The sequence below is a fragment of the Neopsephotus bourkii genome, unplaced genomic scaffold (assembly GCF_033783945.1).
Source record: "Neopsephotus bourkii isolate Nb327-2 ecotype Australia unplaced genomic scaffold, CSIRO-AGI_Nbou_v1 NB_196, whole genome shotgun sequence".
Taxonomy (NCBI): domain Eukaryota; kingdom Metazoa; phylum Chordata; class Aves; order Psittaciformes; family Psittacidae; genus Neopsephotus; species Neopsephotus bourkii.
Window position 1 is genome coordinate 310,504 of NW_026900709.1, and position 13,027 is coordinate 323,530.

Below are 13,027 nucleotides of genomic sequence, written 5' to 3' on the forward strand. Positions count from 1 at the left end.
GGGGACTGGAGCACCTCCCATATGAAGACAGGCTGAGAAAGTTGGGGCTGTTCAGCCTGGAGAAGAGAAGGCTGTGTGGAGACCTCATAGCAGCCTTCCAGTATCTGAAGGGGGGCTATAGGGATGCTGTGGAGGGACTCCTCCTTAGGGACTGTAGTGATAGGACAAGGGGTAACGGGTTAAAACTTAAACAGGGGAAGTTTAGATTGGATATAAGGAGGAAATTCTTTCCTGTTATGGTGGTGAGGCACTGAAATGGGTTGCCCAGGGAGGTTGTGACTGCTCCATCCCTGGCAGTGTTCAAGGCCAGGTTGGACAGAGCCTTGGGTGACATGGTTTAGCGTGAGGTGTCCCTGCCCATGGCAAGGGGTTTGAACTAGATGATCTTAAGGTCCTTTCCAACCCGAACTATTCTGTGATTCTATGATTCTATGAAATCAACAATTGAGGTTTCTCCTTTGTTACTAGAAAACCTTGGTCTCTTAGCTGGAGAACTGTTACAGAGAATATAGTCAGCAGATTTCCATGGTCTTTTGATTTACACACTGTTATATTCAAGATGGCACATCATATTTCAGAGTCAGTAACACATACCTAATGAGACTTAATTACTGGTTTCTTCGCAGGAGTAAAGCTTGAGGACATTGACTACAGTAAACATGCTTTGAAGTTTTAGTAAGATTTTAAACTTCAGAGATACTATGTTGAAAGTTATCTGTAGCTTGGCAAAATTAAGTTCCTTTTGAAACTGCTAAGTCTTAAAAATTATACATACCTCTGTGTGTCATGCTACACCGAAAATCGTGTTCTTTAGACAAAAAAAAAGAAAATGTGGGGGTTGTTCTTTATTGATAACATTATTTTAGCATGTACAAGTACATGGTGTGACTTAAATCAACTGTACCTCAATGTGAAAATCAGGCAATTCAAAAGAATTATTACATAGATGCATTTGGGCAGAATTATTATACATTTTATAACAGTTCAATAGAAGGAAAGCAAAACAATACAGAAGAATGTAAAGTCATTTCAGCATGCAAACAAATTGTAAAGTCTTTTTGAAGTATTGTGCTTTCTGTAATAACAGGTGTATGTTTTATTTTCATTAAGACCTTGCTTAGTAAAGATTTGGCCTTTAATAAAAATTCTTTGAGCATGAGCCTTGGTTTTACGTAAGATTGCAACCCAGTTCCTTTAAATCTATGAAATACTTGTACCAAGCAGCTTGGAGAGCAGAATCAGGCCTTCTTAATTTGTTTTGCATCACTGTATGAAAGTTTTAGTAACATAGTCCAAACCATTGGCTCATGTAGATTCATGTGAAGTATTTTACATAGGGTTTTTTTTTTTTTGCGTTGTTTCACTTCTCTCTAAAAGAGATCATATTACCGAAATGATAATTTCCTAGTGGGAAAAGGTGCTTAACAATCTCTAATTTACAGACTTGCAGAGGATCAAGAGAAAATGTATTTTAAAAGCTGCTTTTGATAATTCTTGTATTTGCCTAATTACAATTCTTATTATTCTCTTGATTAGAAATAGCTATATGGATATTTGTGATTCATCAAGTATTAAAACAGTTGTTTTCCCAAAATACTATTTGGAAAATAAGATTACTTGATTTAATTAGGCCTTTCAAGGCATAATTTATTACTCACAAATTATAATCTTCTCAGTTTCTTGGCAGTACGGAAGTGGAGCAACCCAAAGGCACTGAAGTTGTAAGAGATGCTGTTAGAAAATTAAAGGTAAGAAGGAATTTTTAATAAGGTATAAATGGAATGTATTCTTCACCTGTTTTCAGAGGTAAGACATTGTGGTTTTAGGTATATGCACTGGTTTTAGAAACAGTTGCTTTTACTGATCTCTTCGTCATTGTGTAGGTACTTGCGTGTGTATTATTTGGTGTTCTGTACAAATATTTAGTTCTAAATTATGCAGCTATTTATAATACAAAGTTTATATACTTTAATGCATAATGCTTGTGTGAGGTATATAGGAATGATTCGTGTCAGAAACTTAGGAGTCCTTGTCATCATTGCACTTTGGGAGGAATCGAAAATCGTGTAGAATGTATAGGAATGATCAGATTAAGATGGGAGTTCCTGTAAATACAATGATGAAAGAAAAGAAAGAACAAAGGAATAATCATTCCTAATCAAAGTCTTTGTTACTTTAAGGGGTACTTTGTTTAACTACTTGAATGTCTCAGATGCTTTGCTAGCTGCAGAGGGTGTTTTGTTTAACTGCTTGAATACCTTAAGGGGGTTAGGTAATCAAGGGATACATTCTGTTAGGGGATGAGGTGAAACTTGTGTATTCGATATGTAACTATATAAGAAATGGAATTGAGGGGCTAAGATAGTGGTTAAGCTTGTGACAGACATTCCCTGTTAATGTGTTGCCAAGGAATTCAATGACTTTTTAAGAAGTTTCATCACCCAAAGATAAGATCCCAGCAACAGGAGGAGAACAATGAAAAAGAATCACGTCGGTATTTGGGTGAAGGAGACGACAGGATTGGCTGAAACCCAAGACCGAGGAGTATAAGACACTGTACCCCAGAACTCTCGGCGTGCGTTGCTGGTGGAGTGAAGGCTCCCCTGCGCACCCAGCGCTGCTTGCTTATTGCTTCTCAATAAATTGTAAATAAATTAAATTTGGACCAAAACCCTGTCTATGCTAAATTTTTATAACACTTGTTCTTTGGAAAATTTAGGGCTTTGTCAATACAAACTTAGGTAGCAACAATTTATTTTAGCTGCCATCCTCACTTTGTGGCTATTGAGTACCTCTCATGATGGCACTCCAAACAGTTTGCCAGAGAATTTAAGAAAATGAACTCTTCCTAATGATACCAGTAATGCCTGACCTGCATTTCTCTGGGCTGTGTGTTGCTTTCTGTGAGCCCCACCTGGGTGAGTTGCCTCTTGCTGCAAAATACAGAGTACCCTCCCACTTAAGGTAAGCTGTTCATGGCAGAGAACACAAGTAAGAATGTTAAACCATGCAGTAAGTGGGCTGTGATAGCTCTGTGAGTACTGGCTGTCCCTGACTGCTTTTCAGCTTAAACTAACCCATCTGATCCGCATAGACTGACTGTTAGACTGGAGGGGAATGTTTGTGACACTGGCATGAATGTCGTTCACCCTCCAGCTTTGATAATTAGTGATATGTCTGGAAATAAAGCTGTAGTGAGATAATAGGGCTTAAAACAAGCCAAGGGGCATTACTGCCTTGTCCTTTAGGTCTTTGTGCTGTGTTGGAAATGGTCTGTGTGCACAAACACCATCTATGTGCTGGTACACATAGATGGCTGAGAAAACCAGACATTTAGTATTTCTTCTTGGTTACGTGTCCTTGGGCAATGAGGGACTCAGCAGCCTACTTGACAGTATTGTAGCGAAATGACTTTTTGAGGGTTGCTAACAGGTAACATGGCTTTGACTTGACTGAGCAACTCATATCCTTAAAGCTCTACACATGCTATGAGTTGTGGTAGGGAATGCTGATTTCATTTGCCTGCTACCTCATGTTGCTGTGGAATTGCACTTTCATGCTTAGCTGCTTACAGCTGTTGGATCATTATTTAGATGTAATATTTAGACATAAAAATTTTTCCTTCCTATTGTACTTTCTGTAAGTTTTTGTGGGGTTTTCATTATTCATTTAAACAGAAGTTCCTTGGAAATGGACAGAAAAATTTGGGAATCAATACACAAAAGTTTGATTCTGTGTTACTACTATAATACAGGAAGAAAGAAGTCATGAAACACTATTCACAGCTCAGCTTTTAGGACTGAAGTTTGCCTTAAAAAAGCCATCTTTACAAGATTGGTTAGTATTTTTGCTCGGGTATTGAAACAGAAGTTCTTTGCCATTATTTTTGCTCTACCAACATAGTACAGCTGCCTTGAGATTCGCTTAGTCAATTCTTAGACCATTTTATGCCAAAAAGATTTACTCTTCTGCAGTTTGTCAGAGACATTATTGCCTAGTTGTTTTCAACTGGGCTAAGGTAAGTATGATCCCTTTTTTAACAATTGCAGCATGCTACCAGTGGAAACAAAATGTATGGTTTTGTGTGAATCTGATGCAGTTTATGGCTGATACTGGAGTGAAGACCGTTGTTTAGATATTTTGTGTTTATACAGTTCTATTACCCTGAGCAAAGTAAATTCCGTGCAAAAATCTGTCAAGATAATATCCTGCTATAGAGAAGTTTTGATTCTGTTTTTATGATGTTTTATCACACTCCTCCCAAGTAAAGCAGCAGCTAGGTGTCTCTGTCTATCTAACTGAGGAAACTCCAGGCTAACCTGAGCTCTCGCTGATCACTGAAGGATTTTGGTGGGTTGGGTTTTACGATTTGGTACCTTGAAATAGTTTGCTTTGAAAGCGAGTCCAAAAAATATTTCAAGTAACTGTTCTGTTAAGTATAGGGAGAGGCAGAACTATTCTAGCTTATCTGTCTTGGGGGAGGGGATGGGACATGAAAACAACAGTTGCCAGCCTAGCACTAAACATAAAAGTAGAAATTTTTGGTATATACATGTTGTGCCATTGAAGTATGCAGGTACGTCTTCTAACTTTTTACGTGTTCCCTAAATAAGCCTCCTTGGAGAGATATGTGTCTGAATTGTTGCTGACAGAATTACATTACTTTCATCAAGCTCGGAAGTTTTGAGCTTAAATTTCAAGTATTACATGGGATCTTACATAATCACAGGTTTATTGGAAAACTCACAAAGTAATTAAAGACGATTTTTGGAAAGACTTGGAAAATCTTGGAAAATAATTCAGAAAGCAATAAAGAGGTTTTATGTTTTAAACAATTCTCAATTAATTGAATACTCTTTTCAACACTGACTTATGTTGCGCATCTGGATTCTTTGAAGAGAAGCCTAGAGGTACTGGGTTTTATTGTGAACCACACATCTGTGGCTTTTATTTTTTCAGAAAATATGAACTAAAAATTTGAAACCAGTGAAAGCAGCTTGAAGGTTAATTTCTTATATCGAAAGAAAACATATACAGTGGTTTTGGAGTAGGAGTTTTTGAGATGTGTAGCTTGTGATGCTATATTGGGTTGTTGGGTTTTTTTTAATGGATTTGGTTTGAATCATAGTGTTGTTAATCATAATTTGTTTTTAATGAAAGTTAATATCTAGCAGAAAAGCAGCTGACTTTCTTAATATTTGGAGCTATTTTTATGAGGGGTGTGCATGGCATAAATAATCTTTTGAAGTCATATGCTTACAGTGATTATAGACCATGAAATACTGTCACTGTAAGCTATTTTTCTTAAACCATCATGTCATCAAAGTGTCAGAAGAGACATTTGATACACAACTCTTCACTTCTTTTAAATCAAAAGCTCTTAAATTCTTAACAGCACACTCTTTTGCTGAACGTAGGTTTGTGCAAATACTGTAACATCTATAAACTTTTCATCCATCCCGTGGACTTACTTTTACCAGCAGGTGGAGCTGATGTTCTACAGTAAAATAAAATAACTTGGAGGAAATTTTACCTGGTGCTTCAATGTACTTGTTCTATCTGAAATGCTACTACTTCGTTTTCTCGACACTTGACAGTTTTGCTGGGTCAGTTGCAATTTGAATATAGAGGGTTTTTTTGGACATCTGTATTATCCAGTTATCCAGTGTTTTTCCAGTTAGGATTTCCCCTCCTGTTTTCAAATTTCTTGGAGCTATGCTGCAGGAGAAAGAAGACAGTTGGACATTTATGTTTTGTGTTTATTTTTATTTTTAAAATACGGCCAACTGTTCTCGTAATTCATTACAAACAGGTGTTTTTTTCTACTCTTGACTAATTTATAGAGTGAAATAAAAACTAAGGAAAATGGTACTAAGGTGTATCAGAACTATCAGAACATGCCTACATTATTCACATGCTTATGTTGTGAAATCACACTTTATAAGGCTGAATGTTTACTTTCCTTGATTAATGAAGGATGTAACTGCTAAATCAGAATGTAGGAATTAATTTGGTCCTTCTGAAAAAGTGCTTGAGGGGTTGCCAGGGGCATAAAAAGGTGCAAAGATCAGCATAACAGATGCAAAGGGCATTATATAAGCAAATGCACACTAATAAGAAGCTAGTGTGGAGGGGTGTTAGGGATGTTGTGGTTTAAACAAAGCCAGTAACCAAGTACCATGCAGCTGCTCAGTCACCTAAATTTTGGGTTATCAGTCTCCTTTTCTCCTCTTTTCTGTAAATAAAGATAACCAAAGATAATGTAAATAGAGTTAATCACTGTGAAGCCAGTTGAAATATACTTGTTCAGCCACTTGGATAAGGATACAGAAATTGAAGAGTGCACCTCCATGCAGGCTGTGTTGCTGTCCTGCTGCTGCTCTTAATAGGCCATCATTGGATAGTATTCTGTGGCTATAATGGTCCATAATGGATATTATTCTGAGCTGCCATTTGTGTCAAACCTTGGTTTCACTTGTTGAAAGGACAGAAGAAGGTGGAGTACAGAAAATCTTGTAATACTGAGATGAAGACGTTTCCAGACAAGCCTTACAGCCACAGCTGTTCTCTTTTGAACTGTTGGAGAAAGCAGAATGTGTGGTCTAGGGACAGCCAGAAGACCAAAGCACATCAAATGAGAGGAGTTGAAGAGAATACCTGTTTATTCTAGCTCTCCAAAAAAGCAACCAAAACCAAAGGCCAGTCCAATAAACCACAAACAAAAACACCTAACCATAAAAAAGAAACCGCAAAAACCGGCAAGAAATCCCCCAAATCCCACATGACCAAATAAAACAACAAAACAACAAACACTCAACCCCCACCCCCCAAAAAAAGGAAAAACAAAAGAAACAACCCCAAACAAAACGCCAAACAAACCCACCAGACGTCTTTGGAAAATAAAATACAGCATGTTCCACAGAAATGGATTTCTGAAATGGCTTTCTTCTTACCCAGCTGAGAGATTCAGGTTTGCGTATCTATGACCTCTTCATTCTCCTCTTTTGCCAGCTATTTTCCAGAAGTCATAATTGCATTATACCAACATAAAATGTGCTGAGGGTTTAGACCATAATATGACCAAAAAGGTGACACATAGTCACAGTAAAAGAAATAGGGCCTTTTGTTGTTTTTCAGGGATCTTTCCTTATAATTAATACAGTTATGAGAAAAGAGGGAAAGCATCTTGTCAAAGCCAGGTATAAAGCTGTGTCTCAGTTTAGACAACTGTGTTGCCCTCAGACATTTTTAAGGTGTCCATATGAAGTGCAATGTCTGTCGTCTCCCTGGAAGCCTGTGTAAAATGAATCATGGAAACTCTGTTCTCTGGGCTGAAGATTAGCACCCAAATCACAGAAACATCTGCTTTTGATCTTGAAAGTTTTTTTTATAAACTCTTGAATTGTGCAGTCCGGTGTAAATATTAAGATAGAAACAAATAGCTTAGCTTGGCATCTGTTAAATAGATTTTGTTATAATTTCTTTAGCCATTATTTCTTTAACTAAAGCCTTGGCTGTTTTTTAAGTGTGATATCTTTTTTTTTTCATGTTATTTTTGTTGATTAATCCTCTGATTGTGCTTTGCAAAGACAATGCTCAAGCATTTAAAGTACAATTTTAGTAAGAGTGTTAAGTATGCAATTTTCCCTGCTACTGTAGTAAAAGACAGGGAATATGAAAGTTTTTTCTTTTATTATTAGAAAAAGAAATAAATAAGCTAAACTAACCAATAGCAAATAGCTTTATTTGTATTTGTTGCTTTTCCTAAAATATTCAAGAGAAATACGATGTTAACTAAATAAAAGCTAGCCCATCCCACAGAGCTGCTCACATTATTACTGGGACAAATCTGAGTGTCTTGCCTGAGAGCAGTATATGTATAAACTAATAGTTTAAGAATTTGGCACATCATATCTCTTCCCAAGCCATGTTGTGATTCATTATAATTTTATATCGTTGTACATTTTGTACATTTTGATGCAAAAATACAGATTTTTACCCTCTTAAATAATCTTGTTACTGTGTAAGCTACAAATATTCCTTTGTTTCAAATGTGTGCTGAAAGGGGAAGAAAATGCATGTAAATCTCCTTTCTCCAGAGGTCCTTCGCATTCTATTTAGCTAGAAGTAGTAGAAAAAAAACAGAAGAAAAAGGAAGCAAATTGCTGTTCATACCTTGTACAAGTTTGGGAGGTAGCCGAACTTGACATTCTCATGAGAAAGGCAGATACAAAAGAAATTACTGATCAGTATCTCTATGTTCTGTGTTAGTATCTCTACAGTATCTCTATGTTCTGTGGTATTGCACAGAAGAGGGAGTGGGCAGGAAAAGCATAAAGAAAGTAACTGCACCCGATTTTCTAAATCTGTCTAGGTGTACTTTTCAGTTACTGTATCCTAGTAAACCTTTGATTAAAAAGTTCATTTGTCTCTCTAGATGCCTCTGTTGAAGAGATTCTTCTGTGTTTTTGTTTCTCCATTATCTTGGTTTTGATTTGACGGAGTTTCTTATAAAGTGGGCTTCCAGTCCTCTGCTAACACTTTGTAAATATCCTGTAGTTTTTCTACAATTTGTCAACATCTTTCTGCATTTAAAAACCTCAGAACACAAAGTTTGAGTCAATCCTCACAAGCAGCCAATGCAGTGCAGCTATTGTTATCTTCTTAAGGATGGTTTTGAAATATCCGAGGATTGCATTAGTCTCCCCAACTTTAGTTTCATGAAAAGGTCCACAGTTAGCAGAAAGCCTACCATGATATCAAGACTTTTCTAATTTTCATCTTCACAGGGTATTTTTCCAAGAAAACAAGTTTGTTCCCATATGTATGATTTGCAGAATCGGTATTGCAACAGAGGTGGTTTGTTTGCAATACAGGCAGTTTGTGGTGATCTGGCTTGTAAGGTATTATCTCTGTTATTTGCCCCTCCATCAGCCTTCATGCTCTGCAAGCTTCCTCTGTAATCGTTTAGATTTCAGTTCATGAGTTACTTTCCTCCTCATTTTTCCTCTTATTTTTTTCTGCCTGGAGATTTTATCCGTAATTATTTTCCTCCTGGTCATTGTTCAGTAATGTCATGCTTAAGAAATAAACCCTGCTGGAATTCATTAGAAACATATCTTCCCAGTGACAATTTCTGTTTATAATTTCATGTGGAGGCTAATTTAACTAAGTTAACTAATACTTTCTTTGTATTGCTTCATTTCCCAAATATAACAGCATTCAAAGCTCAGATAAATGCTTTGCCTATTTTGACAAGCTACATTTTTTGTAAAACCCATAGTAATCATCATTAATTACATCTCACTTGGATTCTCCAGTTCTTGAACTGGATTTATGCCTTTTGAGAAAGGAGATGTGATAGGGCCATTTTGTTTACCTTTTTTTTTGTATTTGCACAGGAATATCTTCTGGAACTTCCTCAGTTGTAAGACTTGTTGGCTACTTGGAGCAAGCTTTGGCCAGCTGTTCTAAAACTCATACAATTTATACAGACCTACTTACTTTTGAAAGTTCTCATGGAGCTGTTCGGGACTCTGAGAAGATGATTACAATTAGAAAACCAGGCATCATTCTAAATATATACTATGTCTTTAACTCAGTAAAATCAGTATTACTTATGCCTCCTCTTTGTTACTGCACAGAAATATTTGTGAGCTTCTGGTTTTAAAGGGTGTCATGGTTTAAACCCAGCCAGACAGCTTGTTCACTCACTCCCCCTCCTTCTTGCCCTCCCCCTACTCCTGGAGGGACGGAGAGGAGAATCGAAAAGAATGCAACTCCCACGTGTTGAGATAAGAACGGTTTAGTAACTAAGGTATAACACAAATCACTACTGCTACCACCAATAATAGTAATGATAAAGGAAATAACAAGGGAAGAGAATACAACACCTCAGCACCAGCTGACCGATAACTTGTCCCCCCAGCCCAACCAAGCACCGACCGATACCTTCTCCAACCCTGCAGTCGCTCGTCTTTCCGGGTCACTCTACATTACATCCTGGGCATGATGTGCTGTGGTATGGAATACCTCTTTGGTCAGTTTGGGTCAGGTGTCCTGTCTCTGCTTCCTCCTGGCTTCCCCTCCTCCCTGGCAGAGCATGAGGCTCACAAAGTCCTTGGCCAAACCAAAACATCATTGTTATCAGCTCTGCTCCCAGGCTGAAAGTCAAAACACAGCACTGCACCAGCTACCAAGAAAGAGAAAAAAGGCTGCTACTGCTAAACCCAGGACAAAGGGGCACTGTAAAAAAGCCAGGGTTCATTCAACTTACAAGGCTGTTTCAAACTGAGATTGCCCCAGGGTTATCTGTTGTATAGTCATGTTTCTGTACACTGTAAAGTACATTGGAAATTGAGATGCCCAAACTGTCCAGGTGATCTGTGGTTTTTGTGGTCATTCCATTTAATGCACAGCAAAGTGAACCAAGCAAAGATGCCTTTTACTATGAGAAAGGACTATATAAATCCTCAAAGTTTTATCCAGTAAGAGGACATAATTAAATTTCAAATCAGAAAGGAAAGTTGGCAGAGTGGGGGTATTGAGAAAACGTATGATAATTATCTAAGAGACAATTTTAGTTTTATATGGTTTTATGAAGGGGAAGTCATGTTTGACCAACCTTATAGCCTTCTATGAGGAAGTGACTAGGTGGAGGGATGACGGTAGAGCAGTAGATGTGGTTTTTCTTGATTTCAGTAAGGCATTTGATACTGTCTCCCACAGCATTCTCATAGATAAGCTAAGGAAGTGTGGGTTTTACGATCAGGTAGTGAGGTGGATCAAGAACTGGTTGGAAGGAAGAAGGCAGAGAGTTGTCATCAATGGTGCAGAGTCTAGCTGGAGGTCTGTGACTAGTGGAGTCCCTCAGGGGTCGGTGCTGGGACCAGTGCTGTTTAATATTTTCATCAACAACCTGGATGAGGGAACCAAGTGTATTCTCAGCAAGTTCGCTGATGACACTAAACTGGGAGGAGTGGCTGACACACCAGAAGGCTGTGCTGCCATTCAGCGAGACCTGGACAGGCTGGAGAGTTGGGCGGGGAGAAATTTGATGAAATTCAACAAGGGCAAGTGTAGAGTCTTGTATCTGGGGAAGAACAACCCCATGTACCAGTACAGGTTGGGGACTGACCTGCTGGAAAGTAGCGAAGGGGAAAGGGACCTGGGGGTCCTGGTAGATAGGAGGATGAACATGAGCCAGCAATGTGCCCTTGTGGCCAAGAGGGCAAATGGCATCCTGGGGTGCATTAGAAAGGGTGTAGTTAGTAGGTCAAGGAGGTTCTCCTCCCCCTCTATTCTGCCTTGGTTAGGCCACATCTGGAATATTGCATCCAGTTCTGCGCCCCTCAGTTCAAGAAGGACAGGGAACTGCTTGAAAGAGTCCAGCGCAGAGCCACAAAGATGATTAAGGGAGTGGAACACCTCCCTTATGAGGAGAGGCTGAAGGAGCTGGGTCTCTTCAGCTTGGAGAAGAGGAGACTGAGGGGTGACCTCATCAGTGTTTACAAATATGTAAGGGGTGGGAGTCAGGAGGGTGGAGCTAGGCTTTTTTCGGTGATATCCAGTGATAGGACAAGGGGCAATGGGTGTAAACTGGAGCATAGAAGGTTCCACGTTGACATCAGGAAGAACTTCTTTACTGTGAGAGTGACAGAGCACTGGAACAGGTTGCCCAGGGGGGTTGTGGAGTCTCCCACATTGGAGATATTCAAGGCCCGCCTGGACAAGTTCCTGTGTGATGTACTCTAGGTTACCCTGCTCTTGCAGGGGGGTTGGACTAGATGATCTCTTGAGGTCCCTTCCAACCCTTGGGATTCTGTGATTCGAAAAAAAAATCTGTGCTAATGAAACATTGATTGGCGTATTATTTTCATATTTTTTAAAGTGGAGAGTTAAGAATAAAACAGGTTAAATTGCTGGTATAATATTTAAGTCACATTTTGAGGGATTTTTAATTAGTAATTTTTATTAAAGAAAAATTATGTTTTTCCTGTAGCATATTTGAATTGTCTTAAAAGGTCAAGGGAAGTTATTGGCCAAAATGCCTGTAAACAAGTGATAAAGTTTTTGAGTTTTTATTTTCTATAATTACTTTTTATTATAAAAAGATGCTTATAAGATGACCCTCCTCAGTTAAAATAAAGGGATCCAGATAGCCATTAAAATGTATTAAAAGTATACTCTGAATATGTGAGAAATGTTCTTCAAGATAAATAGGAAAGGAAGAGGATGCAAGGGCTGTATTCATATGGTACTGAAATGAGGCAAAATTAGAAGATATGTTAGAAAAACATTACAAAAACTAGAAGTTATGTTAGATTTGCTTGACTTTTGACTGGTTGTTTTTTCACTAGTGAGTTGTCATGTCTGGCTAATGACTGCAGTGTTCTAGCTGTTGAAATGTAATACCAGTATTTAGATTTAAGTTGATTTTGAGAATGGCATAGAGTGGTTTAGGTGGGCTGCTTTGTTCGGGTTGGTTTGTTTGGTTTCTGTTTTAACTAACTTGTGAAGCCTGTGATACTGTATCAGCTCACGTGATACAGTAATCAGTAGTAAACTGTCTGGATAGGTTATGTTAATATATGAGGTTAATGGGATTAATTATAAATTTATGTTTAATTACTAAAATTTTCAAGAAGTGTGCTTTCAAAATAGGAGTAAAATTGGGAAGAAGGGAAAAGCAGGTTAATTACGTGCTTTTAGGGTGGTTTGTAAAACCACTTAATAGTTTGCCATGAATAGAGCTGCCTACGAGCAAAATGAAATGAAATAAAATAGATGGAGTCAGTCATATTCTGTAAAGCAAACCCTCAGTTATCACTTGAATAATCAATTAAAATGAGGGGTTTAGGCATTTGTGGAGGAGTTATCAGTTGGATCACAATCAGGTAATTTAGTATTCTTTCTTAAAGATAGGTGAGCACCCTTGCTGATGTCCCAGACTCTTTATGCCACCGAAAGTAATTGTATTCACTGGCTCTTTATATACTTGTACTGATAGTGAATTATGTGCTCAATT

General features: G+C 38.1%; 1 protein-coding gene across 12 annotated transcripts in view; it reads left to right on the top strand.

Annotated features, from left to right (window-relative positions):
* The window catches only part of GULP1 (GULP PTB domain containing engulfment adaptor 1), a 170,490-nt gene that overhangs the window by 116,239 nt on the left and 41,224 nt on the right, over window positions 1-13,027 (top strand). For 11 of the 12 annotated variants that reach the window (XM_061376004.1, XM_061376051.1, XM_061376103.1 and 8 more), the window contains one exon: window positions 1,677-1,748. The exons of the other annotated variant lie outside the window; for it this stretch is intronic. In XM_061376004.1, the coding sequence (XP_061231988.1) occupies window positions 1,677-1,748 (72 nt within the window). The remainder of the gene's footprint in view (window positions 1-1,676; window positions 1,749-13,027) is intronic. 12 annotated transcript variants of the gene reach the window in all.